The sequence below is a fragment of the Salmo salar genome, chromosome 24 (assembly GCF_965601325.2).
Source record: "Salmo salar chromosome 24, fSalSal1, whole genome shotgun sequence".
Taxonomy (NCBI): domain Eukaryota; kingdom Metazoa; phylum Chordata; class Actinopteri; order Salmoniformes; family Salmonidae; genus Salmo; species Salmo salar.
Window position 1 is genome coordinate 23,992,463 of NC_138314.1, and position 26,839 is coordinate 24,019,301.

A 26,839-nucleotide genomic window follows, 5' to 3' on the forward strand; every position below is an offset into this window, starting at 1 on the left:
AAGTAGGACAGTTTTTCATGTGGATGTCGCAGTGTTACAATATTCACATCTGAGTCCGCAGATGACCAAAAAGAAATGACAGAGGAAAAGGTTGCGTACTGACTCTTACTGAACTCTATTGGTTTAATGGGAAAAGTCAAGTCTTGCTTGAGTTAGGCAACTGTATTTGAAAGAAGGAACTTGAGCTCTAAACAATAAATTATGTCTCCCCCCAATAGGTCTGGTCTTGAATCATGCGTTTTGAAGGACAAGACGCTGAAATGTAAGTTTGGTATTTTTCTATTTTTTTGCTGTGGTATGTTTATATTGGACATGGTCCATATATATATCACATCAAATACATTTGCATACACTGCAAAAAACACATTGCCAAATGCTCATAAGTGAGAAAACAATAACTCAGATTAAAAACACAAATCATTTAATGGTGTCTGCCTACAAAGACCAAAGAGTGCAAAGAACAATCTGCATCATTATTATAATCAGAGGACATTATCTCCAGCCACTTCATAGTTTTTTTCTATGGTGAACATGTCTTCTTTAATGCCTTAATGGCACAGGTGGAGATGCACAGCGACCATTTTGGCTTCCCCTTTGCGACCACAGATGTGCTGTGCCAGAGTCCATTTACATCAGTGGAGGCTGATGACTTGAAAAATGGAGGAGGATGGGAGATCCACTGTATAGGAGCGGAATGCACAGCCACGACAAAGTGTGTTTCAAAAATCGTCAAAGACAAATTATTTTAACCTAAAACATTTAATAAAATACATTTATAGTACAATATTATGGGAATGAGAGGGCTACTTACAGTGTTGGGAAGGGATCACAGCAGTGATTGGATGAGGGTATGAGGCATGAGTTGATGTGTTCAGAGGCTTGACCAGTGCAGGACTCGATTGGACTGGGAAGACAAAAAAACACCACAACACACTACATAGTCAGACAAAAGAACTTAGAATGAGTTAGTTCAAGCAAGGAGTAAAATCATTGATGTGTAATAATGTGATTGACTCTACATATGTAACGGCCGTCTGAAAGAGTAGACCAAGGCGCAGCGTGGATAGTGCTCATCATGTATTTATTTCTGGTGAACACTTAAACAAAATACTCACGAAACAGAAAATAACTACCCACAAAACCCCAAAGGAAAACAGGCTGCCTAAGTATGGATCCCAATCAGCAACAACGATGTACAGCTGTCCCTGATTGAGAGCCATACCAGGCCAAAACAAAGAAATACAAAAACATAGAAAGAAGGACATAGAATGCCCACCGAAATCACACCCTGACCAAACCTAAATAGAGACATGAAAAGGCTCTCTCAGGTCAGGGCGTGACAACATACAGTAATGAGAGAAAATTGATAGGGGTACTCACAGTGCATGGAGAGGAAACATTTAATGTGCCAGTGGATGAGCGGGCACATGAGACATGGCTTCAGTTCATGTCAGGAGAGAGTTGAGAACGGTACTGGAGTGGTCATCACCTCTTAAAATCAGGGAACAGGAGGGGACTTAGCCTGAAAGACAAATAGCAGATACAGTTGAAGTCGGAAGTTTACATACACTTAAGTTGGAGTCATTAAAACTCATTTTTCAACCACTCCAAAAATGTCTTGTTAACAATCTATAGTTTTGGCAAGTCGGTTAGGACGTCTACTTTGTGCATGACACAAGTAATTTTTCCAGCAATTGTTTACAGACAGATTATTTCACTGTATCACAATTACAGTGGGTCAGAAGTTTACATACACTAAGTTGACTGTGCATTTAAACAGCTTGAAAAAATCCAGAAAATTATGTCATGGCTTTAGAAGCTTTTGATAGGCTAATTGACATCATTTGAGTCAATTGGAGGTGTACCTGTGGATGTATTTCAAGGCCTACCTTCAAACTCAGTGCCTCTTTGTGTGACATCATGGGAAAAATCAAAAGAAATCAGCCAAGACCTCAGAAAAAGAATTGTAGACCTCCACAAGTCTGGTTCATCCTTGGGAGCAATTTCAAAACGCCTGAAGGTACCACGTTCATCTGTACAAACAATAGTACGCAAGTATAAACACCATGGGACCACACAGCCGTCATACTGCTCAGGAAGGAGACGCATTCTGTCTCCTAGAAATTAACGTCCTTTGGTGCGAAAAGTGCAAATCAATCCCAGAACAACAGCAAAGGACCCTGTGAAGATGCTGGAGAAACAGGTACAAAAGTATCTATATCCACAGTAACACGAGTCCTATATCGACATAACCTGAAAGGCCGCTCAGCAAGGAAGAAGCCACTGCTCCAAAACCACCATAAAAAAAGCCAGACTACGGTTTGCAACTGCACATGGGGACAAAGATTGAACTTTTTGGAGAAATGTCCTCTGGTCTGATGAAACAAAAATAGAATTGTTTGGCCATAATGACAATCTTTATGTTTGGAGGGAGAAGGGGGAGGCTTGCAAGCTGAAGAATACCATCCCAACAGTGAAGCACGGAGGTGGCAGCATCATGTTGTGGGGTGCTTTGCTGCAGGAGGGACTGGTGCACTTCACAAAATAGGTGGCATCATGAGGGAGGAAAATTATGTGGATATATTGAAGAAACATCTCAAGACATCAGTCAGGAAGTTAAAGCTTGGTCTCAAATGGGTCTTCCAAATGGACAATGACCCCAAGCATGCTTCCAAAGTTGTGGCAAAATGGCTTAAGGACAACAAAGTCAAGGTATTGGAGTGGCCATCACAAAGCCCTGACCTCAATCCTATAGAAAATCTGTGGGCAGAACTGAAAAAGCATGTGCGAGCAAGGAGGCCTACAAACCTGACTCAGTTACACCAGCTCACCCAATTTATTGTGGGAAGCTTGTGGAAGGCTACCCGAAATGTTTGACCCAAATTAAACAATTGAAAGGCAATGCTACCAAATACTAATTGAGTGCATGTAAACTTCTGACCCACTGGGAATGTTTTGAAAGAAATAAAAGCTGAAATAAATCATTCTCTCTACTATTATTCAGACACTTCACATTCTTAAAATAAAGTGGTGATCCTAACTGACCTAAGACAGGGAATTGTTACTAGGATTAAATGACAGGAATTGTGAAAAACTGAGTTTAAATGTATTTCGCTAAGGTGAAAACTTCCGACTTCAACTGTACATTCCATTACAGCAGCGCCATCATAGGTTTGGACAACAAGTTTCTCTATGAATTTAAACTCAGACATCTCAAAATTCATAAAGTCAAACACAGACTGGCATCTCACTCACTTGACACATCAAGTTATTCCAAGAAACATTCCTGAATAAAGCCCTGATCATCCACATACCTGACGATAACTGCAAGCAGACTGGTGGCATCATATGTCCCAGAGTGGTGGGGCAATTTTTACCCCCTGGAGTTTTTCCTTATATGTTAACCTAACTAAGAAAACACTGGACCCTATAAGGTATGACAGTGATTAATCAATTGTAAAAAGGTTTTATATGGGCTATGATCAGTTTTTCCTAAATCGGGTCACATGGTTTTAAAAAACTCCGGAAAAAAACTCCTGGCCTTGGGGGGGGGGGGATGAAAACCCTGTCTTACTGCAGCTACCTTATGTTTGTTCATATAAATTATATTTAGACTAAATTAGGAGGGGGATTTCCTCTACCCAGACACATAGACAACAACTGATAGACAATAGAACTCACAGGTCTGAGCTTGCTTCATGAATGTTTGCATCATGCAGGCCTATGCAGCTGTAGGCCTTGTAAAAAAATGTACTCACGTCTGTCATCACTATTATGTTGACTGATTCATTCCAGTTCATAATGTTGGATTAAAAAAGTATAGGCAGCCTAGGCAGCCCAAATTTGAATCTAAACAACATTTGATAACTTTCACATTTTCTCCTGACACACAAATTGACTATAAATACATAACGTTACCAATTAATTTACCCTGACCAGATGGACAGGGCACATAGACTGTATACAGATGCAGTATACAGATGCAGTGTTGCCAATTTAGCGACTTTGTCACTATATTTAGTGAGCATTCAGACCCCTCTAGCGACACATTTTCAAAACAATCTAGCGACTTTTTCTGGTGTTATTGGGCACTCACAGACGGCCCAGTCCTCGCGCAGCAGTCCCTCCCAGCTGCAGTCAGGGCAGGAGATGTTCATCCCTCCGTGTCCAGACTGTAAATGAATCGCGCATGCGGGAAGCCGCCGCTGGCTGATCCCGCCCTGGCTTACATTCCGGGCAGGATGTAAATGGAAAATGTTCTTTGTCTAAAATAACTCACTGCACAAAAATAAATTACTGCATTTGACTCACACAGCCTCAGTCGCTTACGCACCTTGTCCACTGTGTGTGTGCCTCTCTGTGACATAAGCTAAACATCTAGCTGGCTAGCTCATCATGTCTCAGTCTAAACTGTACACTCAAAAATACAGAAAGGAGTGGGAATCAAACCCTGAATTCAAAGGCTGGTTGAAGGCGTTTATTGGAGATGATACACGGGCATACTGCCTGTATTGTAAGGCTGATTTCTACGCCAAACTTAGTGATGTAAAAAAACACATGACAACTCAAAAACATACTCAAAAGGCAAAGTCTTATAACAGTTCCACCCAAAACAGGCTGCTATTTATGGTTAAAAAAATTGACTCTGCAAAAAAGGCTGAGGCCACAAGGCATTAGCTATCGCTGAACACTGTTCCATGCTGGCATGTGATCACATTGGAGAAGCATGTAGAGCTGCTTTCTCAGACTCCACTGTTGCTACCCACTTCAAAATGCACAGGACAAAGTGCACAGAAATGATTTGTTCTAGCACCATACTTTCTGAAAAAGTTGGTTGCAGATGTGGGTGACCAGCGTTTCAGCCTCCTCGATGAGTCCACGGATGTAAAGTGTTTCTAAGTACTTGGGGGTTGTGATAAGGTACTTTAGTGACACCAAGCAGACAATTGTATCAACATTTCTGGGGCTTGTTGAGTTGGAGGGAGGAGATGCCAAATCTATAGCCCGTGCTGTTGTGGCTTTCCTTGAGAAGTGTTGTCTTAAAAAAGAGAAACTCCTGGGGATAGGGACTGACAATGCCTCTTATGACGGGGATTAAAAATGGGGTCCATAAAGTGCTGAAGGAGGAGTATGGCCTCAAATATCTGGTTCTTAATCAGTGTGTGCCACTCTCTGCAGCTTGCTGTAAGTCATGCTTCCAATGACACCATCCCCCGTAGTGTGGAGTACTTGGTACGAGAGACTTATAACTGGTTTTCAGTGTCTCCAAAGCACAGGGAGTCCTACAAGGCCATATATGAGACCATCAACTGTGGGAAGAAATCTTTACAGATAATCAAGGTGTGTGCCACACGTTGGCTCTCCATTGAACCCACGGTTTCACGCATTTTGGACCAGTGGGAGGAGCTTAGGCTGCATTTCGCAGTCACCAAGTCCAGTGAACACTGCTACATGGCTGAGGTTTTATACTCCATGTACAGTGATCCTCAATACATATTGTTTCTGACTTTTTTGAAGTCAGTGCTGGGTGAGATACAGTTTGCCATCAAGGCTTTTGAGGGAGAGCAAGTAGATCCTCTTAAGCTACTTGACAGCTTGGTTAGCCTGATCAAGTCTGTGAGCAGCAGGGTGCTGAATCCACTGGCAAATGTTGATGTACTCAAAGGGCCAATAGATGGATACATCAGTCCCAAACCGTACCTTGGTTACCTTTTTGAGTCAAAGGCAGCTGAGCTCCACCTTGCGCCTGAGGATGAAAACAATGTCCGAAAGCGGTGTGTAGCCTTCACCATCTCCTTCACTAATGAGTTGAGGGTGAGACTGCCGGACAACATCGAAGCATTGCAGTACATGTCAGTTTTCAATGTGGAGGAACTTCTAAAGCACAATAAGAGCCCTGGAGAAATAGAAAAAATAGCCAAGCTCCTTGGCTACTCCCCTGCAGAGATAGACAAGATTGTCCAGCAATGGCGTGCCATCCATCTTAGTAAATGGAACTAGACAAAAAACACACTGGGCTTCTGGAGTGAGATTTGGAAGTTCAGGGATGCAGCTGATATCAACCCGTTTCAAGAACTTGCCATGGCTGCTGTGTCTGTGTTGTCCTTGCCACACACTCGAATGCTGAAGTTGAGAGAGTATTCAGGCAGATGAGTGTGATAAAAATCAAACTTGGAAATCGGATGTCCTTGCAGACCCTTAACTCCATCCTGTACATTCGATATGGACTGAAGCTGTCTGGTGAGGCTTGCTATGAGCACCAGCTGCCTGATAATGTTTTGCAGCTTTTTGGCACATCAGCTGCTTACTCATTTAAGTCAGCTCCCTCAGTTGCTGAACCTGCCATAGAGAGCCTTGACCAAAATGACGATGACCCACTCTTTCTGTGAACCAGCACAGCCTGTGTGTGTGTGGAGGGGGGTCTGGAAAAAAAACAATTAACCTGAATTAGGGCCAGACTAGTCACCATAATTTTCTCACATTGCCATTGATAGTTTTTTCTATTGTATCTTTTTTGGTCCATTTAGATTGTTAATATAGATTGTATACAAAAAAAATGTATGGTTAAAAATTTTCATGTGTTACTGTGACTTGTTGTAGGCTCCTAAGTGGACCATAGGGTTAAAAAACCAAACCAAATTAAGAAAACAAAACTAAAAAAAATGTAATAAACTAAGTAACTCCGCCAGAGTGTCTCTTTTGGGTCACTTTTGCCGGTCCCAAGCCCGGATAACGGAGGAGGGTTGGAATTGTGACATAAAAAAACCCAAAGAATCGACAGAAGAAAGTTCATTTGTAGTTCTAAACATATTTAGGGTGTACGACGTTATTCCTCTCTCCTACAGCGTCCATCACAATTACATGCACATGGCAAAATATGCAAATTAGGTGATTACGTCATTTAGCAACTTTTAGGACAGCCAATACCTACTTTTCTTACTGAGGAGTTGGCAACACTGTAAGCTGCTCTTATTAGTAGCATACAGTTGACCAGACTGAAAAATAGTATCATTTTCATCCCACACAGCATGTCAGATTTCTAATGTTCAGGTGTAGCCTAGGCTGCTGCAAAATTAATGTCATGAGTTTTTGCTTGTATCTGTTCGGAGTGACTATGTGTTATCATCTTTGCTAAATAAATACCGGAGGAAAGTGCAAAGCCTACTCTAGCACACGCCAAAAAAATACACTGCGTCAACTTCTCTCTTTACTCTAAATTTGAATAGATGATGCGACAGAAGCTATCAAATCATTCAGAATTGTTTTCGACATCCTAGAAAAGACAGTCGAAAGTTCGATATGTTAAGCAAGTAAAGCATCGTAACGTGCAATTACCTTGTAATTGCCCTTCCCTCTCGTCGTGTCCTCTATCGATGCAGCTTTTTCCTAGAAGCTTGAATCTGATGTGGGCATTTACATGCTCCCCTTCCTTTTGGTTTGCCGTTTAGCTGAACGATCGCTGTTCTTCAGGTCACTGTACCCACCTTCCGACCAAGGCGCAGACTTTCCAAAAAGCAGGCAAGGCCAGCAATACAGGCGCCCTGATGAAAGGCTCCCTGTTAACCAGCTATACTTTAGATACCAGTAGGTATTGAACGCCCTCACCTTTTCATCCTTCTTCATGAAACTGATCTCAGGCAGAGGTCGACCCTCGCTTTTAATTCGCACCTCGTCCGTGTAGCAGATATAGGACATGGTAGAAAGAGCATGTGGCCTTTTCTGAAACCTACAGGCTGGATATAAAATGTACGACAATGTAATGAGATGGACATTTTTTACATCATGCAGGTTTCTCCGATCAAATAGCCTAACCTAGATGTCCCTCAATCAAATAAAAAAATGGCTGTCATGTTAACAAACAACATATCCTAAAAACAGGACAGGTCAAAGTAAAATGGACAATATGGAATTGGACAATCACAACTGTTGTCCAGGAATTTCATCCCATTGTCATGGTCAGTGGTTTCAAGTTTGTATCCGTGAATTTCTGACAAGCTGATCATTGCAAAAAATAAAATACTTCTGCAATTCCCCCTGTGTAAACACACTGCAAACAGGCTCACGATAACTCTTGATAAAGTTGGGTAGCTGATATTTTTATTTGATTTATTTAACATTTATTTAACTAGGCACGTCAGTTAAGAACAAATACTTATATTCAGGGTTGAGTAGTTGAGTAGTACTTTCTAAATGTAATCCGTTACAGTTACTAGTTACCTGTAAATGTAATCTTTGGATTACCCAAACTCAGTAACGCAATCTGATTACATTTCGTTACTTTTAGATTACTTTCCCCTTAAGAGGCAGTAGAAGAAGAAAAAATGTGTTACCAATTGAATGACATCTATTGCAGGATAAATCAATGTTAAAGTTTACATAGCTGGTCATATATGGATGTTCAATTTTACTTTATGGGTTGGTTATGTAGGCTTCTTCTAACCCATTGCTTTCTACTACATATAATAGTACGATTAAATTATATCTTTACATAAAAACCAAAGTATCAGAATTCCAGCCATTCCAATAAATGTTATACCCCTTAATCTTCAAGAATACGACTTGGAAATATGGAGGTATAGATTAGCCAAACTGTTTTACCTGAGCATAACCCCAAAGCAAAGGACTTATTAGCCAGCCATACTCTGTTGTTTATGATTTTGTTGTCATGTAGGACTGATTGGGCTCATTGATTTGAGTTAAAAATAAATGCTGCGCTCATTGAATGGCATGCTTTGAGCACTACTGAAAAGTGCTATTTACATGTGAAAAATGTATGTCGTATGCTGCATTTGCTATAGGCCTATTGTTTACATTTTTTGTTTTAACCATGTTATGAGGCTATACAGTGTTTATTTACATTTACAATGTTTACAAACATTGGAGAAAAATAAGCTTATATTTTGGGTTCTCATGGAGTGTGACAAAAGCCTATTCCTGCTCTTTTCCCGCGATCCATCAAACACATTTGGTGTGTCATCATAGTGGTCTCTGACTTGGGCTCAGACTCGCTCAGGTGGAACAAATTTAAAAGTGTACATTTTTTCAATTTTGATTTGAATGTCATTGAGAAAACAGAGAAGTGTCAAAGATTTTTTTTGCGAACATCCTCTCTGAATTTAAAAGTAATCCTCAAAGTAATCATCTAGTTTTTCAAAAGTATCAGTAATTTGATTACAATGTTTTCGCTGATGACATATTGGATTACAGTTACCGTTTTTTGTGACCCCTTACATGTAACGGATTACGGATTAAACATATGGAAAATACCTTTTCACCTTTCATTACATGTTATCCCTTACTCCCCACCCCTGCTGATATTCAGAGTTTAAATGGCCAAGTTGATTAGTCACAGGAATCAGGACTAATAAAGCCAATGCAACGGCCTGTTTTACAAACGGTGGGCCTACAACATGGATCAGCATTCAACATTCCATTGCGGGCCGACATGTCAACTCGTGCCTACTGGGGTGAAGCCTGCCATCTTTTGGACATCTTTGTTTGGTGTTTACAAACGGTAGGTTTACCACAGATGGGCATTAAATTTTTTCAGGCAGCACTGTAGCCCTCAGTAAGCACCAACTGCGATGCCGTTTGGACGTAGTTTTGGGGGGCAGTACGGTCGGCCTTGATTTCCACATCCACTGACATTGGTATTTGGTCCGGTTTGGACCAAATCTGAACCAATCATAGATGTCTATGTTTGGTTCAGATTTTGTCCGGTCATAACATAGCTGTTTACAAATTACTTATTTCCAACTTTCATTCAGAACCAAAAATGAGCCTGATTTCAATATCTGGAAAATACATATTTTCAATGTCTGGAAAATATGAATTTTCAACTTTCATTCAGAACCGAAAATTAACCTTATTTCGATGTATGGAAAACACGTATTTTTCAACATCTGAAAAAGATTCCTTTACAACGTCCTGGAAAATATATATTTTAAACATATGGAAAATACCTTTTCACCTTTCATTCAGAATCTACATTTGAACCTAACTTCAACCTCTGGAATATACATGGAGGGGGCGGCATTTTTTGGTATCGTTACGGGTAGCAGAACAGCAAAGATCAGCCTTGGAGGTAGTGCTGCAGGTAACTGAAACAGTCCAAGTATAATTGTGTCATAAATGGCAAAGTTTAATTTCAATTTCTCATTGGTTGACTTACAGTTAAAACACATTTAACGTGCATTACTACCAATGACCAAAGCGGACAGTAATACATATTTTCCAAAACAGAAATGTTTTGATGAATTTGATGGCATTACATGTGTATACAGTGACACTGAAATGTTGGTTAATTCATCATACAGCTAATAGAAGGAAGGGTGCAGTCAAAATTCTAAAGAAATGTACACTGCACTATTGCAGCCATGATTTTGCTGAGTTTGTTCAGCATGATTAATTCACACAAGTATATTGTGCATCTTTTCTATTAATATTCGTCTGCTTCCTCTTTCCCTGTTTCACAAACACCCACTGAATGTGGTTCTTCACATTTTGGGCTGTGTGTGTGTGCATACTACTCACTGAGTATGTTTTTGGTTTAACAATAAATAGTCAGCACGATGTCTTTGTTGCTTCCCTCCCTCTATGGTTTTTAACCATGGAATTTTGAAACACATTTAGAAAGATGAATGGCTAAATCAGAATACTACAGCCTACAGACTAAACGTGATTAAGCAGAAAGGGACATTTTCTCTGATGTCCATGTTGTGGCCCTGCTAGTGGAGGCCAACTCCATTCAGCACAGAGTCCAATGAGCGCAATCAAACTCAAATGGTCTTCTACTTCCTGCTTAAGATGGTTTAGTCCAGGCCGGGGGAGGAAATGCTTTCTCATCCGTTTGTTTTTGTAACACAAATGCCATATGGCTCACTGCTTCGATGAAGCTAAGGCCATTAACTTAAACACACTCAAGTACAGTACATTCAGAATAGCACCTTATAGCTGATTCATGTGACAACAATGACTTAAAAGAATAGGAAAACACGAGATCAAATAATATTGACAAACCTGTAGCATTTTCACAATATAAATAGCTGCACGCCATTCTAATGCTATAGGACCATCTTTGGCATGTTCATTGTGATAAATCCAACAAAACAGATTTTGACTAAACCATGTCCTCACAGTTTAAGATCCATTTCAATACAGTTTACATTGTACCACAGATAAGGGTCCAAATATCAGTGAAATCCTTAGTGATAATACTGTTTGCCTTGTCTCATGATTAGTGCTTTCTTGGCTTGGCATGCTCGGTCTCCCAGGCCGGGGCCTGATTCTACAGAGATTGAGGAAGGGGACAGGGGCCTCTTAGGGGAAAACACAGTCAGTTCTACCCTCCAGCTGAGGGGGGGCTCAGTAGGGGTATCTAGAGATGGAGATGTAGATGATGAAGATGCTCTGGTATGTGATGCGGCCCTGTGTGGAGAGGGTGGTGGCCTGCACCCTCAGACGCACCAGGCCTGGCCTCTGCAGGGGCCGTAGGGTGAAGATGATGCCCCTGCCTGCCTCATCCCTGATGCCAAATATGTTGCCCCCTGCCCCCGGATCCCCCTCACTGCCCTGCTCCAGGATGGTGAAGGATGTTCTCTCCTGCAACACCCCCGCCTCAGAGAAGGCCGACAAGCGCACCACGTTGTGATTGGCTAGGATGCCTAGGGGCAGGGTCAGCAGCTTGTATTGCAGTAGCAGAGGGGAACCTCCAGAGGCACAGTCCCAAGAGCAGGGTCTGTAGCACGTCCTGCCATGGAGAAAGAAGAGTCAACTGTTACACTTCCAGAGGTACTGATACTGTTGTCAGCTGGCTCTAAAGTTCAGTGACACATACAATACATAACTACTGTACACAACAACCAATTCATGGTTTTGTGGCATCAATGGTCGGTGACTTATTATATACATAGCTAACTACACAAAAAATGACTATGGTTGTGTGATAAGTAAGTACGGTAACTACAATATTACAAAAATACCCAGGAAACAATCTGTCTAACTAGCCACACATTGCAACACACAGTGGTGTTGATTGAGGCCCCTTACCCCGGGCTCCCTCCTTTCTGATAGGATGCAGGGCAGGGCGTGTCCAGACACTGATGTCCTCCACGAGTGTTGAAGCACATCTGGTTGTGTCCACACTGGATGCCTTGTACTGCACACTCATCAATGTCTGCAAGCATCAGAAAGGAAACTCAGTACCTGTGTATGTTCTTGGCAATGCAAACCCAGTTGTGATGGGTGGTTATGTGTATTGTACGTTTTCTCCATACCTTTACAGCTCCTGCCGTTGGGTAAGAGCTGGTAGCCTGAAGGACAGAGGCACTGGAAACTGCCTATTGTGTTTCGGCACTCATGTTGGCAAGGCTTCCTCAGCAAGCACTCATCCACATCTGTACAGAGATCAATGACATGATGAGGTAAGCACCAGTGGTACCAGATTAAAGTCCCTTGCTTGCGGCCTTTGCTTACAGACATTCAAGGAAAATTAGAAACTTCTTCCCCATCTTGTCCACAAACACAGATGCCACTTAGATGACAGAACCAAAGTGCCCTTGGTGGTTTGGCTTATTTAATAACAACATCTTTATATTGAGAATACTTCCAAAGGGACTTCTACTTTAGGGGGAGCAACACTCACCGACACATGTGCCATCTCGGTTGGTGTAGCCTATGGGGCAGCTCTGTCTGGTGATGCGGGATACCCCATGATGCCGTGAGAGGATGGGCCTACCGAGTGATGACACCAGCTGTGGGCGCAGTCTTTCCCTGATGCGGGTACCGTTGGAGAAGGCCTGTCCTCTCTCTAGGCCAGCACAGGAGCGCCCATCCCCCAGCAACACAGTGCCTGGTGGGCAGAGGCACCGGAAGCTGCCTGGCACGTTACGGCACTGGTGGGCACAGGGACTCGGCGTCTGTAGGCACTCATCAACGTCTGAAAGACAAAACAAGACTCAGACACTACTTCGAACAACATTTTATTGAACAGTAGCATATTGTTTTGTGTAGTAAAACATGACTATGCCAAAATGAAGCGTCTTACCCAGGCATGGACGGCCCACCCCCTGGGACTGATAACCTCTGGGGCAGACACAGCCGTATCCCCCAATGGTGTTCTGACAGATCTGGCTGTAGCGGCACATGTGGCTCCCATCCTGGCACTCATCCACATCTGTGACACAAAACGTTGGTAAACACAGGGCTTAATGTGAGGGTCATCATTCTCATGGCACAAAGCTGTACCTTCATGCAACAACAGTCAGAGTAACAGATGCATTAATTATGAATGGTATCATACCCACACAGGCCCCATTCTCTCCCATTCTCATGCCAGCTGGGCAGCTGTCGAAACACTTGTAGCCTCCCTCTGTGTTGCGGCACTGCTGGTGAGCTGGGCACACATTCCTGCTGCACTCGTTGATGTCTGTTTACAAACAAGCATAAAGGGTTTGAGATTCCATAAGTTAACTAACTGCTTCCATAACTTACAGTTTACTGCTTCCTGGTGTGAAATATTTGATTCTGTTGAAAATATCATCAGTGAGCCGCAGGGGCCACTGACCTAGACAGCGGTGCCCAGAGAGCTGGTAGCCAGGGTTGCAGACACAGCGGAAGGAGCCCAGGGTGTTCAGACACTGCTGCTGACACGGGGAGAGAGACGACTCCTGGCACTCATCCACATCTGAAACACACACCACAGCTCTAACTCTGTTACTAATATGCCTTATACAGTTGATGAGCGGCTGAAAGAAAATCCAAAATAAGCTTTTCATTTGTTGTGAATAGACTTGCCTTCACAGCTGGTTCCCATGGCGCTGGGCTTGAACCCTGGGCCACATTTAGCCTGGCAGCGGTACGTGCCAACCGTGTTCACACACTGCTGGTTGTAGTGGCACACGTGGGAACCCTGTGCACATTCATCAATATCTGCAGAAAGGTACCACAAATGTGAAGTGAAACATAAGAACACTGTCTACAATAACAGTGTTTATACATTCACAGTGATACCATCAGTTCAGATAATCTCAGAACCCAGAAAAAGATATTGTGTGCACTAGCTATCTGACTATTTAAATTCATGTAAATATTTGTGTTTTTCTGTCACAATAGATTGCCTTCTAAATACAGCTTACAAATCATCATGATACCAGAGCCATATACAGACAGATCACCTAATGTAATGACGTATCTAAATATGAGACATAAAATGGTGTGATCAAGTGTGCAGCATTCAGTGAGAGTGTTTCCTGTGGCTGACCTTGGCATGTGTTGGTCTTTGGAGAGATGGTGAAGCCGGAGGGACAGGCACAGGAAAAGCCACCCATCACATTGTTGCAGGAATGAGAGCAGGGCGATTCTGCAGCACATTCATCCTCATCTAACGATTCAACAGTTACAGTTTATTACGATTTTCTGCATGAGTTCATTGTATTGCAATACTTTGTAATTGTATTGTTGTAATACATTATAATTACACTGCAATACAAAATATGATTGGTCAATCCAAAAAGGGTATTTGGATTATTTTCATGTCAACAATTTTCTACGGTATACATTGTTGTTGTTTTTTATCTTATTTTTTATCTTAAATCACAGAAGGCAAAAGTATACAAAAACATACCAGCACAATAAGAGGCTGTATCCAGGACAAAACCTTTTGGGCATGTTTCTCCATCACCATCTAAAAATACAGAGCACCACCTTAAGTCCATGAACCGATTCAATCGCAACTTACATTTAAACAACTACAATGACAAAAATGCAACATGTTTGCTACAGTACATCAGTTTAAAGTCAAGAGTTAGTCTGTCAAGTGTTAGTCTGTCTTGTGTTTGCACTGACCTGGTAGGAGTAGTGAGGCTGTGATCTGGAAGTCCAGACTGAGAGTGAATATACTGTAGATGCCACTCATCTGGGACACCTTAAGCAGCTGCAACAGGGGCCCCTGGCGCTCCTCTCGGCCCTCGTAGATGATGGAGTGGTTACAGCGCAGCACCATGGGACCGCCTGCTCTCTGATGGGCCTGGGACGACCACGAGTACAGCTTCCCTGGTCCCGTCTGCACGTATGACTCATCAAACTCCTCCAGGACACAAAGCAATCATCATATTATAGATAGTGTCATGGTTAGTCACGGTCAGGGACTTGAGCTGGCTTTAGGATGAGAGTGTTAGTCATTACACACCTGCAGATTGAGATGGGAGGTTGATAATGTTGGAGGGACAAAGCCATTGATAACGATGTCCATTAGGAGAACCCCCTCTGAGTCCAGACCTCTGGCTACATGTGTTACCCGAAGGCTCTCTCCTGGTTACACACACACACACACACACACACACAAACAGAACGTTCAGATACAGCAGGGATTCATAAAAAATCTAAAAGTTGTTTTGAACATGAACTTTCCACACCCGAAATATTAACTTCTCATTATTTACACCCACTTCCTGGTGCACTCATAGAAAATATATGCCTCTTAGTCAAAGTCCAGAGTAGAAAATGCAGTCAAGCGTTTTGATACCATCAGAGTACACAGTATCCCGTAAAACAGAAATGTATATTAGCGATCACACCCTCTTCGCTCTCAGACTCATTTACCCAACTAAGAGAATATCATCAATATGACCACCAATGGACAGAGCATTATCAATTATAGGGAGTACTATCAATTCATTTACCCAAAATATGTTACACCGTATTCGGTAACACTTTACTTGACACCCAGTGTCATAACACGTTATCACACGATCATAATTATGTCATGTGTCATAACAGCTGACATAACATGGCCATAACTGTCATGACCCCATATATTTACATCTGTTGTCATATATATCGCATTCATTTTATGGCTGATTATGACACCTACATTAGTGTCAAAACCCACATTTATTTAAATTAGAATTTTCCCTGACACTAAGTTAACTTTCGTTTGAAAATTTCTCTTAAATCCTTTGTTTTGATGTAATGAATGCTTTGCAGTCATGTTGTTTTTATCATATTTTAAATAACTTGCAGAAAATACACTTTATGACACTGTCATGAAGCATTATGAACATCCTGTGTCACTTTACTTGGACTAAGAAAGTACACTTTGACACTGTCATGAAGCATTATGACCATCATAATCATATAAGCCAGATAGGCCTATCACGTGCATGCCCTTATATCATTCATCAGTCAAAAAGAGGATGTATTGTCCTGCTCCTGAAATCTGTTCCTGCATTCATCCCAGTCATCAGCAACAGAGCATTGGGGTAAGCTGCATGTCTGACATCAATGTGTACACAATTACAATGATAATTTAACAGGTAAAAAAAAAAAAATATATATATATATATATACACACACACATATATATACATACATACACAGAAACATACTATTGACACGTAGGCTATGGTGTAATGGAAAGTTGACACTTATGTAGGTGTCATAACCATAAAATAATGCAATTATGTCAGGTTATGACAAGTTATGTCAGCTGTTATGACATGGTTATGACCGTGTCATAATGCATTATGACACTGGGTGTCAAGTAAAGCATTACCTAGTATACCATATAGCCTATGTTTTATACAATTCCTTTTTGCAATACAACCCAATGAGAATGAAAGTAAAAAACAACATAAGAAAATAATTATATTTGATGAACTGGACAGTATTAAAGTGACACTGAATATATGGTATTTGGCTCCGTCCAACAGCACTTCATGCTTTTGGTTCGGCCTTTTCCACAGTGCTAAATGTTTCATTTACGTATGAAAAGCATAGAAAACAAAATGTCAGCACACAAACCATACACATCCAAATTACAAAAATACTTAACAACAATACAACCAAATTGTGCGTATGAGAAACGCGTGAGGGTGAATGACGAGACAACATTTTACCTTGTAAATTTCTTCGGATCCAAACATGTCATACTCTGATCAAAAATAAATTAAATACTAAATACTTAAAATTCATTACCATGAATGTCTGTCTTAGGAAATAAGGAGGATTCTTAGAGGTTTCGAAGGACAGCGTAAACCATTGCTTTACTAAGGCTTGTTTAACTGGGGCTACATGGAAAATATTTTAGCTGTTGTGAAAACGGTGTACTCTTATGCACATCGAATTTCCTCAGATCATTTCTGTGGAATACTAGACAGAGGCATGGGAATGACTAATGCTGTAACACAATGTGACTTTGTTGTAGTAAATTAAGCACAGACCAAATACATACAAATATTGAAACATTGCTGTTGTTTCCAGTCAATTTTATCTGTGGGAAACAGCTACTCTCTCTGTGTGCATTTCTCTTTGAAAAATCATCCTCCACATCTACTACATTTGGCCTGTAACTAGTATACACTCAGGCTCTTATAAGACACCCACTGTGAATTTGTCATCCTGTCTGCTTTTCACCTTGCTCTGACTTCCCGCTCCTGATTATTAGTCTATACTTCTACCCACTTGATAAACTTTAAGTGTCCTACAAAATGGTCCACCCATACAGACAGTGTGGTGAAGAAGGCGCAACAGCGCCTCTTCAATCTCAGGAGGCTGAAGAAAATTTGGCTTGGAACCTAAAACCTTCAGACTTTTACAGATGCACAATTGAGAGCATCCTGTCAGGCTGTATCACCACCTGGTACGGCAACTGCACCGCCCACAACCGCAGGGCTCCCCAGAGGGTGGTGCAGTCTGCACAACGGATCACGGGGGGGCTAACTACCTGCCCTCCATGACACCTACAGCACCCGATGTCACAGGAAGGCCAAAAAGATCAAGGACAACAACCACCCGAGCCACTGCCTGTTCACCCTGCTACCATCCAGAAGGCGAGGTCAGAACAGGTGCATCAAAGCTGGAACCGAGGCTGAAAAACAGCTTCTATCTCAAGGCCATCAGACCGTTAAACAGCCATCACTAGCACAGAGAGGCTGCTGCCTACATACAGACTTGAAATCATTGGCCACTTTAATACATGGAACACTAGTCACTTTAATAATGTTTACATATCTTGCATTACTCATCTCATGTATATACTGTATTGTATATTATTTATTGCATCTTAGCCTATGCCGCTCTGTCATTGCCAATCCATATATTTATATAATCTTATTCCATTCCTTTACTTAGATCTGTGTGTATTAGGTATTTGTTGTGGAATTGTTAGATATGACTTGTTAGATATTGCTGCACTGTCGGAACTAGAAGCACAAACATTTTGCTACACTCGTAATAACATCTGCTAACCATGTGTACAGTCAGGGAAAAAAGTATTTGAGGACATTAAAATGCAAGTCAATGCAAATTAAAATGCAAACCATTAAAATGCAAATCAATTTATAACATTTTTGACATGCGTTTTTCTGGATTTTTTGTTGTTGTTATTCTGTTTCTCACTGTTCAAATAAACCTACCATTAAAATTATAGACTGATTATTTCTTTGACAATGGGCAAACGTACAAAATCAGCAGGGGATCAAATACTTTTTTCCCTCACTGTACGTGCCAATTACATTTGATTTGGACATTTTTTACCAGCTTATCACCTTTTTTGTACCACGCAAACCATTGATTCTTACAACTAATTCAATACTTTTGGATTACTCAGTGAGACTTATCTTCTGTACTGTCTGCGAATTGACTTGCTAGCTCGGATATTTCTATTACTAGGACACGTCTGTCTAACTGAACAGGGACTGGTAAGGACAGCCTTGTAATGGCATCGGGATAATTAAGGTACAATGAATGTAATACCTGTGAATTACAATATGATGAGCTATTTGCTGTATTTACACTATGATTTAGCACTTTGTGTAGGCCACTATAGTCTGCCCTGCAAGCTCCATATTCTAGTCCAGTAAATAAATGATACAAATAATACTTTTCATGATATGGAAGGAGCTCCACCCAGATAATACAGTACATATTTTACAATAAGCAATTTGTTAAAAAGTAAATTATACTGCACAGGTTCAGCTTGAATACTTTTTCATGTTGCGCTGTGTAACTCCAGCGATCAATTCTATTGATCGGATTAACGAGATTAATAAAGCACTTGCTATATACAATTTCATTTGTCTAAACTCACACATTCTATTCCATTGTACCACCAGAATGTCAAATAAGCAGGAAGAAGCAAAATCCCAGATGCCAGTGAGTCTTGTAGTCACAAAAAAAGACAGTAGCTGTCACTACAGTTTCACAGATCACAGATATGTACTGTATAAACTGAAATGAGAGCAATTCACAACATTGTTCAGTGGAAGCTGCTGTAACGGAGTAAATGGAATGGCATCAAACACATGGAAACCATCCCCTTTCCCTTTGTGTCCAGAGCCTGGAGCCCTTCTCTCCTTCCTCCAGCCTCCTGTGCTGTATGACCCAGGCCTGCTCCACGGTCCTGTGCAGGGCCTCCTCCAGCACATGTTCCTTCTCCTCCTCCGTGACACCGTAGAGGATGTTGAAGTATGTCCTGTTCTGCATCTGGATGTCAGCGAAGCTCCCACCACAGTCGTCATCTGGGACAAGGTCATGTTGACGCCGTTGTCCAGGACACGACCCACTCCGGTGTGGCCGACTACTCCCAGGTCCCCCTCCAAAAGGTCAGGCTTGATGAAGTAGTGAGTATCCAGAATGCCCACCATGAAGTGCAGGCCTGACAGGTAGACTGCGTGGTTTAGAACTGCAGCCACACGCAGGCTGTCCTCGCTAGCAACCCCAATGATTTTGGAGATGACGACATCATCTCTGATGGCAAACTTGACGCCCTTACTAAAGATGGAGGAGATGGCAGAGAAGCGGGGCCTCCGGCCATGCCACGCCCCCAGCTGACCACTCACCTTACTCATAGGCAGCCGGTCCAGAGAGATTAAGTTCTTCAGGTGTTTCTGCAACTCACACTGGATACCCAACAGAACCTTACTAGGGTCCCAGTCTTGTGTCTTGGTTTGAGTCCTCATCATTGCGTAGGTTTGCTCCATGCTCTCCACCTCTGGCTTGGGATAACCAGGGACAACATTGTGGAGCTGAAACCCAAACAGTTGCAACCAACTGCTAATATCTGTAGTAACTTGGTGACATCCTGTAACTCTTCAACAGCTGTTGTTGAAGGAGTAGAGGTTGAAAGGCTTGGGGTTGATGCTGAGCTCCATCCACAGGTTATGGTTGGGAGTGGTCCACCTCCCAGCCACCACAACATACATAGTCCCTCCTCCCCAGGTGCACCAGATTGGTTAGCGGGTCATAGAGACCGCCCTGGAACCCGATGATCAGCTAAAAGGAGAGTTTGAGTCTTGGTAATTTTCTCTGTCTCTGTAAGTGTAGAGCATCTTCTTGACAATGTGTCCTCGGCTACTGAAGATGGCCAGTGGCGTGCCAGAGTTATCTTCCCTGTGGCTCAGTTGGTAGAGCATGGTGTTTGCAACGCCAGCATGGTGTGTGCAATGCCAGGGTTGTGGGTTTGATTCCCACAGGGGGCCAGTACAATTTTTTTTTTTAAATGCATGAAATGAAATGCATTCACTACTGTAAGTCACTCTGGATAAGATGTAATGATGAAATGATGTAAATGTAATTAACTGCAGTCATGGAGAAATATGCCCTCTGCTGGTTCTCTTACAACGTACAGATGTAGGATCTTAATTTGACCACTTTATAATGTCAGGAAAATAATCCTGCAGCAAGAGGAAATCTGAATTATTGTGATGATGATAATTAAAATGGACATTTGTGTAGGGGTTGATATATTTTTTTGTTAGGGCAAATTAAGTCTGACAAGTTTCTAAGCCCTGTCTAAGCTGGGGGGGGGGGTTCTACTAAGCTATATGGAATTGTTTTAAGATGGTCATACCAGGGATCATTTTGCTATTTGATTTGGTATTTTAAGACACCTTGAAGTATCAAAAAAATATAAAAAAATGTAATTTGATGAAACATTTGGTCAGCCCGCCCTTGCCTGACCAAATCTGAACCAATCATAGACGATGTTTCTCAAGTTTGGAGAGCACAGTACAGTAGAGCACACTAGAGTAGGGTACAGTATACTATATTGAACATATCTACTTTTTTGTACTCTACTGTGTTGTACTGTACTCTACTGTGTTGTACTGTATTGTACTGTACTCTAATCAAATCAAATGTATTTATATAGCCCTTCGTACATCAGCTGATATCTCAAAGTGCTGTACAGAAACCCAGCCTGTGGCTCAGTTGGTAGAGCATGGTGTGTGCAATGCCAGGATCGTGGGTTCAATTCCCACAGGGGGCCAGTACAAAAAAATTTAAATTTTTTTTTAAAAAAATGAATGAAATGTATGCATTCACTACTGTAAGTTGCTCTGGATAAGAGTGTCTGCTAAATGACTAAAATGTAAATGTAAGATCCTACACCTGTACAGATTTAAAGGGAAAATTCAGTTCAGTAGAGACAAACACTGTTGTAGGACTACATTTGAAGTAGAGTAAAACAATGCAGGTTATTTTGCAGGATGTAACTGTATCTGTTCTTAACTGACCTGTGTCAAACTCCAGTTGGGACTCCTGTCTGAACAGGCCCTGGGTCAGTGAGTAGCCGTTCCTGGCTGCTCCAGTCTGCAGCACTGTGGTCCAGTAGATGGGAGCAAACACAGACACGAGCGCCCGCAGCAATGGACCTGCAAAACATCAGTAGTAAGACCACAGCTTATATGGAAATACCTCTAAGAAGAGTATGATTGGTCAGGGTACAGACATGCTCAATGACAGTGACTGAGGGATATATCCACAACGTCTTCACAACTTGATTAAGTTACTGACTTGATTGGTATTTCTAACAGAATCCTCTCCCACACTCACCCACACTAGGGGGGATGTTGTCCAGGTGGGCCTGCAGGGTGCTGGTTCCCTCCTCTAGGTTCTCTGTGATGTTAACCTCCAGGAACGACACCCCAAACTCCCTATCATTCACCATCCCTATCAGGCTGCCCCTGGCCTTACGAGGGGCCTCCCCTTCAGTCACCAAACATAGAGAAAGATGGAGGGGGGAGAGAGAGAGAGAGAGAGGAAGAGAGAGAGAGGGGAATATAGTACTAAACTTTTTATTTACATAATATAATTCCATTGTTAAATTCAGCCGCATCTGTTTGGAGTGACAGGAGATCAGTTCAATCAGCCGTACCTGGACAGAGTCCAGTCTGACATCTTCTGGAGTCCATACTGGGACCATCACATGATCGCCCCCCATTGACTGGCTCTGGATTGTTGCATAACCTGATTCGCTCCTGAACCCCTACTCCACAGGTGGTGCTGCATGGGCCCCACTCCTCCCAATTAGAGTAACCTCCCTTAACTGTGGCGAGAGAGAGAGAGAGAGAGAGAATACATTTAGAGAATGAAATAAACAATCCATTGCTTTTCTTGACCAGAGTTGAGCGCGACAGAAGGTTTAATTTTCTTGTGTGCCCTTGTGTGTAATTTTAAGAATACTCCTATTTCATATTTTGACAACAGTATATGGATGTTGGTGTGACTGTGTTCATGGTCCACACATCACTTACTCTGTACTTTGAGAGAGACGGTTCTCTCTGCGACTCCAGCCTCACTCTCAGCCACACACTGGTACTCCCCTGCATCTCCTCTCTGACACCGATGGCGACAGATAGACATGTTATGGCATAAACACATTTAACACAAGCACATTATTATTGTTCCTCTCAAATATGAGGATTGCTATGCTGGTGAGGACCCTCATCCTTTCACTCTTCCAAATAACATCATAGAATGTAGTGAAATTACCCCAGTGGTTCAGCTAAATGTGAGTGTGTAGTGTGTGTGTGAAGATTGTGAAAAGTGTGTAGGCTTCTACTAGAAGCTGTACTTGTCATATTCATATACTAACAATAACCTGCATTAATTGGCCAATTATTAACTAAGACATTTATAAATCAAGCTGATGATGTCTTAAAACATCTTTGTTTAATCCGATGTATCAACTTTGTGTATGTCTAAGATAAAAGAAAATAGGTGATCTTGATTTCCAAACTGATCATCATAACCTGTCAGCATTATATCCTTCAGTGAAGTAACAATCTGGTATGACGACCAAGGGATGAGTCTTTTAGGTCCTGCCCTGTTTCAAAGTTTCTAAAAGGGTGTGTTAGCTTACTGACTGGTCAGAAATACGTTTCCATATGCTGAAGTATGGTGTACTGTTGAATGCTGCTGAATAAAGTCTTGCCGTCCAAAGAAGTCCCGTTTGAGTTTCTTTGAGTGCGTCAGTCAACTCTACAATAAACATTGTGTTCCACAGACTGTTTTCATTTTTTTTCTGTTGAAAAAGGCTGATGCACATTTCCGATTTTTTTTATGGAACTTACATCCCTCATTGACGCATTTAAAAGCTGACATTTTCTAAAAAGGAAAGTTTAAGGTTTTTCCATTAGCTCGTTTGCAATAACTCAGTATGACAACAGAGTATCGCAGAGCTCTCTGTGAGAAGAACTTTTTGTCTTTGAGAAAGTGTCAGCTGCAGGGTGTACTATTACAGCATCAACTATAGAGGTAACGAAGTTAACAACGTTACAGCCGGCAGAACAGGGAGAGAGCCTGGGAACATCCATATCTGAGCTCCCTCCTTCCCTCTCTAGCTAATACTGTTAGCCTCTGACTGAACTCACGCCAATCTGATTACGGCCAGACTCGGACACTGCAGTTACTGTAGGTCACACAATGTTCCATGACCCAGGATTGCAGATGGAATGCAGATTGACTGCAGTCAGTGGTCCATCCTCTCACTCTTAAGCTGACTTCAAAATTGTCCATCATTTCTTGTGTAAGCCTACTCTCTTTTTGTTTGTACAGACATTTTTTAACTCAAGATATGAACTCTCCAATTCAACGAACACTGGATAAAAATATTTCTGAGGGAGACAGATGGGACACGTGATGTGTTACCGTGATGCTGTAGATGGCCAGGGAGCCATTATGGAGGGGTTGCAGGCGAAGGGAGCGGAGAAGGGGTCTGCCGTCACGGAGCCAGCGGAGGACAGGACTGGGGTTTCCCTGGACAGGACAGTCCAGCATGGCTGTGCCACCCTGGGCCACAGTCTGAGAGATGTGGGCCTCTCCCTTCAAAACTGGAGGTTCTAAGGAGACATGACACATCCCTTACATACAGTGTGTACCCCTATCAAGAAATAGAACAATACTAATACAAATATAAACAGTCTAAACTCTGGTCATGTCTTCAAAGTGCTCACCTCTAATGCGGACAAATGAGAGTGCTCTAATGGTGCCCACACTGTTCTCTGCTAGGCACACATAGGTTCCTGCATCACTCATGGTCACATTCTCTATGACCAAGGAGCTTCTGCCTGCCTCATCCACACTGGAACCTGAGATAGAGAGTTAGAGAGAGAGATAGAGAGAGATAGAGAAAGAGATAGAGAGAGAGATAGAGAGAGATAGAGATAGAGAGAGAGATAGAGAGAGATAGAGAGAGAGATCGATATAGATAGATATAGATTTAGAGAGAGAGACTATTGCAGCAATCAAGATCATTATTACTATATACCTATGACTACATAATATCAATCATAACAGAATACGGAGCCAGTGGAGTACCTGGATAGGGGCTGTTGTTAGCGGTCCAGGAGATGACAGGGGTAGGGGTGCCCTGGCCATGGCAAGACAAGCTGAGACTTTGGCCTTTGTTCAGGGTCACGTCACCAGGTAACTCCTTGAAGGCGGGCCTCATGTTGACAGACAGGCGGGTGTCCTGTCTCACTGTGCCTGCTGTGTTGGTGGCCACACAGGTGAACACACCACCATCACTTGGCTACAAGGGCCAAAAGGTTGATCAGAATCTTCACCTAAATCACCTTGATTATACACTGTAAAGTAGAAATGTCTCTGACCTCTGCCCTCTCAATGATCAGCTCTCCTGATCGCAGAACAGTAAATTTGCCAGGCAGGTTGGGCACGGTGTTATTGTCCTTCTCCCATGACACCCTGGGCTCTGGCGAACCTTGAGCCGCACACGGCAACAAGGCCTGGAAGCCCTGGACGACAGACAGCTCTGGCTGAGCAGCAGGAATCATAGGCGGGACTAGAAGAGAGAGAAAGACTCTGTTTATTACTGGCAAATCAGTTACGCCATTCTATGAGACACTGTTAATCCTAATGTCAGGTTAAATTACGGTTAAATCTGTCTCATGCCCTCAGTTCCTATCCACTCACTCATTATGACAAGCCTCATGTCATGGCTGGCCCTGCCAACAAGGTTTTTTGCAGAGCAGGTGTACAGGCCAGCATCACTACGTTGTGAGGCCGCGATCCTCAGGGTGCCGTTGGCAAAGAGCTGTATGTGTGCCCCCTCTGTGACGGGCCTGCGTTCCCTGTGCCAGGACACCTCCGGCTGGGGTTGCCCATCTGCCACACACTCCAGGCTCACTGGCTGGCCCAGCACGGCCGTGTACTCCACACGAGGAACACTCAGTACTGGGGGAACTGGAGCAACACCATCACACATAGTCGAACATTTCACTATTGAGATATGCATTATTTACATTTCTCTGGGGCCCACAAGCATTCAATGAATTATCAACAAGTGCCTCCATACTTTTCGAACAAAATGTCTATGCTCTGTAGAGGTGTAGTGTGTTACCTTGCAGCATGAGCCGTGTCCTTCCCATTGCTGTGCCAGCTTCATTCTGTGCCAGGCACTGGTAAGTGCCCGCATCACCCAGTGTGACCCGAGAGAACTTCAGAGCTCCATTTGAGAGGAGAGCCAGTCTGTGACCTGTAGAGCCATAGAAAGAAGACATCACTATTCAGAAGCAGCAGAGTATAACTGACCATTGTGTTATATAATGGCTTGATTTCTGATCAAGTGTTTAAAAGAGGACATTCTCACCAGTTAATATGGGAACACCCTCTCGTTGCCAGGTGATGGAGGGTCGAGGGAAACCTTTCACCTCGCAGGGCAGAACCGTCCCATGATGCAACACTACTTGGACTTCCTCTGGCATGGGCCTGATCTCAGGGGGCTCTGAGTGGGAGAGGGCAAATCCATTGACGTGGTTTATCACATACAGACTAACCATTGTTAAATGGTCAAATTAAGACAGAGCGTTACAAAGCAAAAACATGAACCATTACTGTATAACCTTAACAACAATCCACCCGAGGACACACCTTGCACTGTGAGAGTGATGTGTTTGTGGGCCACCCCTGCAGGGTTCCGGGCAGAGCAGGTGTACCTCCCTGCATGACTGGGGGTAGCAGCTGTAATCTCCAGCACCCCTGGATCCAAATAATACAGTACCACAACAATGAAAACCAAAGTACTAACATGACAGAATCACTGATGGTCATAGCACCATGTTACACTCTGAGCAGCAGTTGGACCTACCTGTGGGCAGGACCCGATAACTCCCCCCTCGGGAGCCCAGCTTGGCTCCACTCTTGGTCCAGCTGACACTGGGCTCTGGGTGGCCCTGGGCATGGCATGGCAGCACCACAGGGGCCATTTTGATAGCAATGACTGTTGTGATGTTATCTTCAATGGTGGGGGGGACTAAAGGGAAAGAGAGAATAAATCTCAGTCTGTCTTTATCTTAGATGAAATGGCTCTCCACCAATGTTGGATTAGGACCTAAAAGCAACAATACCTTGTAGGATAACCTCAATGACACTGCGCTCCTCTCCAACCTCATTGGCTGCTGTGCATTCAAAGTATCCCTCATCCTGATTGGATGGAGAGGAAATGAGCAGAGATCCAGAGGAGAGTAACCTTGAAACAAAACAGTCACACACAATAATTCAAAATGAATCCTTTGTATGTATGTCCATTGTGTTATAATTC

The 26,839-nt window shown here is 42.6% G+C and overlaps 1 protein-coding gene and 1 long non-coding RNA gene across 3 annotated transcripts in view; both read right to left on the reverse strand.

Moving 5' to 3' along the window:
• Positions 1–404: 404 nt before the first annotated feature.
• On the reverse strand, positions 405–8,008 carry LOC106585341 (uncharacterized). Its single transcript, XR_001323942.3, has 4 exons — positions 7,336–8,008; positions 1,381–1,522; positions 812–904; positions 405–679 (listed from the first exon to the last, which is right to left on the reverse strand). It is a non-coding gene; the product is annotated as an uncharacterized LOC106585341 (long non-coding RNA).
• A 2,112-nt stretch (positions 8,009–10,120) lies between these two features.
• The window catches only part of hmcn2 (hemicentin 2), a 63,048-nt gene continuing 46,329 nt past the window's right edge, over positions 10,121–26,839 (reverse strand). Inside the window, exons 56-81 of one of the 2 annotated variants that reach the window (XM_014171852.3) lie at positions 26,646–26,767; positions 26,387–26,551; positions 26,170–26,277; positions 25,889–26,023; positions 25,640–25,774; positions 25,213–25,482; positions 24,891–25,081; positions 24,598–24,811; positions 24,234–24,368; positions 23,929–24,119; positions 22,533–22,614; positions 22,154–22,324; positions 21,832–21,984; positions 21,513–21,650; positions 15,188–15,309; positions 14,845–15,082; positions 14,624–14,683; positions 14,261–14,380; positions 13,795–13,929; positions 13,565–13,684; positions 13,301–13,426; positions 13,046–13,174; positions 12,644–12,937; positions 12,276–12,395; positions 12,049–12,175; positions 10,121–11,749 (exon numbers count right to left, since the gene is read on the reverse strand). In XM_014171852.3, the coding sequence (XP_014027327.3) occupies positions 11,365–11,749; positions 12,049–12,175; positions 12,276–12,395; positions 12,644–12,937; positions 13,046–13,174; positions 13,301–13,426; positions 13,565–13,684; positions 13,795–13,929; positions 14,261–14,380; positions 14,624–14,683; positions 14,845–15,082; positions 15,188–15,309; positions 21,513–21,650; positions 21,832–21,984; positions 22,154–22,324; positions 22,533–22,614; positions 23,929–24,119; positions 24,234–24,368; positions 24,598–24,811; positions 24,891–25,081; positions 25,213–25,482; positions 25,640–25,774; positions 25,889–26,023; positions 26,170–26,277; positions 26,387–26,551; positions 26,646–26,767 (4,186 nt within the window). In that variant the 3' untranslated portion in view covers positions 10,121–11,364. Of the gene's footprint in view, positions 11,750–12,048; positions 12,176–12,275; positions 12,396–12,643; positions 12,938–13,045; positions 13,175–13,300; positions 13,427–13,564; positions 13,685–13,794; positions 13,930–14,260; positions 14,381–14,623; positions 14,684–14,844; positions 15,086–15,187; positions 15,310–21,512; positions 21,651–21,831; positions 21,985–22,153; positions 22,325–22,532; positions 22,615–23,928; positions 24,120–24,233; positions 24,369–24,597; positions 24,812–24,890; positions 25,082–25,212; positions 25,483–25,639; positions 25,775–25,888; positions 26,024–26,169; positions 26,278–26,386; positions 26,552–26,645; positions 26,768–26,839 lie in introns of both variants that reach the window. The other variant, XM_014171851.3, reaches the window with a different exon arrangement.